This window comes from Zingiber officinale, chromosome 8B (genome assembly GCF_018446385.1).
Source record: "Zingiber officinale cultivar Zhangliang chromosome 8B, Zo_v1.1, whole genome shotgun sequence".
Classification (NCBI taxonomy): domain Eukaryota; kingdom Viridiplantae; phylum Streptophyta; class Magnoliopsida; order Zingiberales; family Zingiberaceae; genus Zingiber; species Zingiber officinale.
The window spans coordinates 25,877,913-25,883,912 of NC_056001.1; the positions used below are offsets into that span (position 1 = coordinate 25,877,913).

General features: G+C 35.8%; 1 protein-coding gene across 1 annotated transcript; it reads left to right on the plus strand.

Moving 5' to 3' along the window:
* Positions 1 to 2,343: 2,343 nt before the first annotated feature.
* On the plus strand, positions 2,344 to 5,034 carry LOC122014300 (leucine-rich repeat protein 2-like). Its single transcript, XM_042570493.1, has 8 exons — positions 2,344 to 3,154; positions 3,308 to 3,440; positions 3,689 to 3,760; positions 3,911 to 4,054; positions 4,193 to 4,336; positions 4,414 to 4,494; positions 4,587 to 4,639; positions 4,755 to 5,034. The coding sequence occupies exons 1-8, from the start codon at positions 3,082 to 3,084 to the stop codon at positions 4,778 to 4,780; spliced, it is 726 nt and encodes a 241-aa protein (XP_042426427.1). The 5' UTR covers positions 2,344 to 3,081; the 3' UTR covers positions 4,781 to 5,034.
* The last annotated feature ends 966 nt before the right edge of the window (positions 5,035 to 6,000 follow it).

A 6,000-nucleotide genomic window follows, 5' to 3' on the forward strand; every position in this document is an offset into this window, starting at 1 on the left:
TTCAAATTTTTATTGTATTTAATCTGCTTGATTGCTTGGTACTTGATATTAGGAGTGCAGACAAGTCATGTTTAGTCGTGTTCAAGTTTGTTTATTAAAAATCTAATTGAGCTCGAGCTGAACTTAAGTTTAATGATGAATATTGTGTAGAATCGAGAAATGCCATGGGTGAATATCGCTCGTTTATTTTTTTTATTTTTTTTCAAAGTTAATCAGAATGCAACTGAATAAGTACAATACAAAGAGATACATTAATTGTTTACTTGATTCAGTCTACAAGACCGCTATTTCGAGGCCTATTATCCGTTGGATCATTTTTTGAATAAGAAACTTCTATAGTCTCTCTTTTAACCTCTTACCATTGGAGAGAGTATAACAATATTTTACTATACATCTAAATAAAATGCAATACAAATGAAAGATTACTGATAATTTTTAAATATAGAGCTTTGACATTGGTTGTCGGAGAGAATCGGCGTGTAGAAGGACAGAATTTGCTTGATCGAAGAGATGAATGAAAGAATTGAAAGAATGTGTGTTTGTGAGCCCTTGTCGTCGAGCTTCTTTTGACTGATCCAGATTTGATCGTGCAAAATTAGTGTTTGATTTTTACATGTTTTAGTCGACTGATCATCTAAAATGATCGACCGATCCTTAGATTTCCTTACACATTTGATCCGATCCACTTTTTCGATCACCTGATCCTCTAAGACGGTTGATCAATCCCCATCTTTCCTTTCAGGGTCAGATCGCATCTTGCTCGATCTGCATTTCAAGTCGCTCGAATAGTTGACTGATCCTAATATTTCCTTCTAGAGTCAGATTGTATCCATTCGATCTTATCTCAAGTGTTTGGTCGATTGAACCATTTTGTTTGGTGGCTTGAACTATTCAGCCGACCAAGAGTATCTTTCAATCGATCGAAAATCACTGTTTTGACATCGAACAGTATAACGATTATGTTAGGGTTGTAAAGTTACAAATAAAGTCTCACATTGAAAACACATGGAAAAAATTATGGGCTTATAAGGAAAAGATATCTCTATTGGTATGTGGTTTTTTTGGTAAAACTCAAAAAAAAAAAAATCCCATGAGATCTTAGACCCAAAATAGACAATATTATACTATTATAGAGATATCCAAATTCATTCGGTCTTAATAATTTGTATCAAAGTTCGGATTGCCAGAAGGTTTAACTATTGACTATGCACAAAAGCTTGGTTTAAATGTTTAATCGAGGCATGTGAGTAGAATATTGACCTCAAATAAAAGAAGTGGACGTTCTTGTGTCCAGATTAAGAGGACTAGACACCAGACAAAAAGTCCTGGTGAATAACCAGACAGAGAAGCCCTAGTTGCGGCTAGACAAGGAAGACATAATAAGTCAGTTGGATTGAGGGGTAAGGAAATTCTAGTAGGTCGGGTGGGTGGGTCGAGGATCAGACGTCAAACGATAGACTTTTCGCTTAAAGGGAAGCTTATCCCTTTGTTTGAGGGAGATTGTTTGAGTTGTAGGATTGCAAACAAAGTTCTACATTGAAAACACATGGAAAAAATTATGGGTTTATAATAGAAAAATATTTTCATTAGTATGAGACATTTTGGGTAAAATTAAAAAATAAAATCATGAGGTCTTAGCCCTAAGATATGATATCATTGTAGACAATATCTTAACTTTGTTAATAATTGAGGAATGAATTTCTATACCAAAAATACCCTAAATACGATAAAAATAAAAATACATTCTGAATGCTTAGTCAAAAGTTACAAGCTAGATGTCTAATTCATCAACTCATCTGATCATTCTCTACCTAGAATCTGATCTTCTTAATTCACTAAAACTTTTTTACTCAAGTAGTGTCTGATTCTCATAACCCACTATTTACTAATACTTTGCTGCCTAGTGCTTTGTTATGCTGCTGTGAAACTATAGTTCATTTTGTTCGAATCCATCTTCGAGCTTGAATTTTACTTCAAATTGAGCTCTAAGTCAAAATTAAATTTGAATATCATATATATAATTTTCACGATGAAATTCAAAGTGATTTATTCGCTCCAGAACCTTCGTCAAATTGACTAACCAAGATTTGATCCCTAAATCTCATAATGATATTATCATCGTGCGCTAGTCAAGTATCCATCTCAAATTTACTCTCTAATATAGCTATTGAAAGGAGTCATGCACATCTTTAGGCATGACTGTAATATATTTATAAAACGCGTAATCAAAACATACTGCAGTACGCTGGGCTGAGGTTAATCAACGAAATTAATTGAATTTATTATTATTATTATTTTTTAAAAAGGAGTTGTGCACTGTTTTGGGATTGGTCGAGGCTTCGGTAGGCCCATGATCCGCCACCATGCCCATCCCATTCTAACGCTCAATTTCCACTGCCAGTCGACGCCGACGCCCCACAATCGGCGCCTATGGATGAGGGCAAGGATAATCGTTTCATTGTTTGGAATGAGGGGCTGGTGGAGGTGGTAGGTGGTGAGGTCTCTGCTGATCGGCCCAAGGCGATTCGGCTTTTCTAATTAGCTGACGCAGGCACGCCATAGTCGCCGATGTTGGTCTTTACGAGGCGGCGTAGGACTTGCCCAGGGCGGTCGGTTTAGTGAGTAGGTAAAGCCTCACTGTGCCATTTTTGGTCGATCAGTTTCTGGCAATATTAGTAATTCGAATGGTTGATGTACATGATGCACAAGATTTGACTTCTGCTGAGACCTGCTGATTCACTTAAGATTTGTTTGAAGAAGCTTTGGTAAATCGGTACATATTTGATTAGTCTATCCACAAATGATTCTAGAAGAGCTTAATATTCAACGGACGACTAGAAAAATTGCCCATGAAACTCAGACTCAGTAAACAAGATTATATTATCCAATTTAATATAGCGATGACTTCAAAGTAAGAGTTTTGACTAATTCATTGGAGGGACTAAAAGTCTGAAGCCTTGTTCTTCGGCTTAAAAGTATATAAACAGCAAGCGAGAAACTTCTTACAAACTCTTGTTTCAGAGAGAAAGATAGAGAGGAAGAATCATATTGCAGTTTTGACTTGTGGATTAATCTTCTACAATGAAGGCATGGCAATTAGCTTCTCTGTGTATCCTTATCATTGCCGCAAGAATGGTGAATTCCAACCTTGAAGGTATGATCTTGAAATTAAGTGTCAATCTAGAATTCTTTCATTACATCCTCCAAAATCTTTGTTCAAAGGAATATTTAAAGAAAATAGACATAATTTTTGAAATAACGTGTCCTATTAAAATGGTTATTGATTATTTAATCTTGTGTTTGGCAGGTGATATTCTTATTGCCCAGAGAAGTGCTTGGAATGATCCACATAATGTCCTGCAAACCTGGGATCCAACTCTGGTGAATCCCTGCACTTGGCTTCATGTCACTTGTAACAACGAAAACTCTGTTATACGACTGTAAGCTTTTCTATGCTCGACTAATCACCACATTTTGATAGTATCACAATTGAAATGACTTTGAAATATACATTCACAATGCTTGCTTATTTTGCTGCTGATTGTGGTTTTCCTCAAAAGTGTTATGTTTTGCAATTAGAATTGATTGGTGAAATTTTCAATGACCAATGCTAAAATTGCATTAGGCCTAACCTTCAATACTAAATGTTGCACTCGTTTCTTAATATTTGATATGCTTTTTGGAACAGGGATTTGGGTAATGCTTCATTATCAGGTCCTCTCAGTCCTCGTTTGGGAGGACTAGCAAATCTTCAATACTTGTAAGAAACCCTTAAAAGAGGAATTTAATATAGAATTTCAGAATTTAAGTTAATTCAGACTATATTTCTGCATAAGAAAATATTGTTAGAACAAAATTTGAAGCAACATCACTGCTTGTGATTTAATGAATGAAATGGTGAACAATGCAGAGAGTTATATGCAAATTTCATAACTGGAGCCATACCAACTGAACTGGGGAACTTGACAAAGTTGGTGAGCTTGGATTTGTATTTGAATCGACTGACTGGCTCAATCCCTTCTTCTCTTGGCAACATCCAGTCCTTGGTTTTCTTGTAAGTTTGCAATTATTATTTACAACTATAGATTTTTTGTTTTAGATGAATGTAAATGAAAATATATCATATTGTTAGAATGTTGTAATCTGATTGAAGTTTCATTACTAAGGATTTAATGAATGAATGATATTGCAGGAGGTTGCATTCAAATAACCTAAATGGTGGAATACCACCTACGCTAGGGAACTTGATAAAGCTGGCGATATTGGATTTCTCCAGCAATGCATTGAGTGGCTCAATCCCTTCTTCTCTTGGCAACATTGAGTCCTTAGTGAACTTGTAAGTCCCTGTACATTAAATGTTTCTTTCACTTCCAATCCTCAATAATAGACTAAAAGTATGTGCAAATTTTCCAGGCGGCTTAATGGAAATAATCTTTCTGGAGTAATACCAGAACAAGTGCTTGATCTCATTGTCACTGGCAACCTAACTGAGATGTGAGAGGAATTCTACAATCCCTCACTTTTCAATTAAAGATATCTTGAAGTTAAAAAAAATCTGATCATCATTTTGGCATGTGTTTTGGCAGAAATGTTTCAGACAATTATATGAATGGGACAACTAGGAATTCTGGGAAAAGAGGTGAGCCATATCCATCAACAAATCAGGCTCTATTGGAACAAATATACTTCTGGCTATATAAGTATATAATTTGTGCTAAACATGGGTTATTTCATTGTGTTTAATTAATTTGCAGTTACTACCATCATTCAAGATGCATAAGCTTCCGGCTGTTTTAAATTCAGTGCTGCACAAGAAATAAAGAAACAATCTACACCAAGCATTATTTACTTGTCATTCTAGTTTGGGGATGATTGATTCTCCTTGAAAACTGTAATTTTGTGCTATCACTTTCATTCTTGTTCTTGAAGATGCAGACTTTTCCTGTAAGACCATTATGGATTTTCTGCCAAAATAAAACACTTCTTTTGGTTGGCTTAACTTGAGGAGAATAGAAAAAAAAAGTTATTTGTTTGGAATACAACTTTTATCTCAAATATAAATGCTATTTATGATGATGATGGATTGCACTACAATAAGATGTACAAGACTATAGGAAATTTCAGGGCAAAGCAATTATGACAGCTGTGAAGGCATCCGCCCTTTAAATATCTTTCTAAAATGATAGGCCTTCATGATGCACTCGAATTTCAAGCAATGCAATCCAACCATTTGCCACAGGACTGCTCAGATCTTTTGAACAGAAAGCTGCAAGCATCCTTCTTTATTCAATACCTTTATGGTGAAATTTATTTTGTATCTATGTATGCACTTGAGGACTTAATTATTTAGGAAACTGAAATTAGATTCTTGGTTGCATACAGTGCAATGATATGGTGCTTTGAAGAGCAGTAGACTGTGACTGAGCTGTTTAGATTGGCCCTGGGGAGGGGTGCAAAAGAGGAACCAGAGAGATCAGAGCCAACACAGTGGTAACAAGAGCAGAGCTGCTATGTGCAGAAAGACCAGTAGAATTTTGAAAGGGAAAAGTGATGAACCTATGACCCACATTCCTCAGGCTCCCATACATTGAATGCTTACTAGCTAGTGTTGTCCTTTTCAGCGTGGAGACCAGAAAGCTGTGAGAAGAGAATGGAACAGACTGGTAGATAAGAGAGGAAGAGGTGATGGCTTTACTTGGGTAAATTGGAATTATATACTTGGTGTTGTTTCAAGTTGCTTGCTAAACTGTTCTAATTGTTAATCGTCTTGAAATGAGATCAGATGCAGCAACTTTAATGGCTTCAGGCTTATGGCAGCCTGTGTCACTGCAGTAGGAGAAGGCATTTGCCAAACCGCATCAAGTATGAAAGCATTTGCCTTATTATTTTTTATTATCTTTGCATGCATGTCCCTCTCATCTCTGAATTCTTTTCTTATCTATTACTTTCTAGTATTTATTATTAGGGTTAATAACTTTAAGCCACCCTGAATTTTATAGC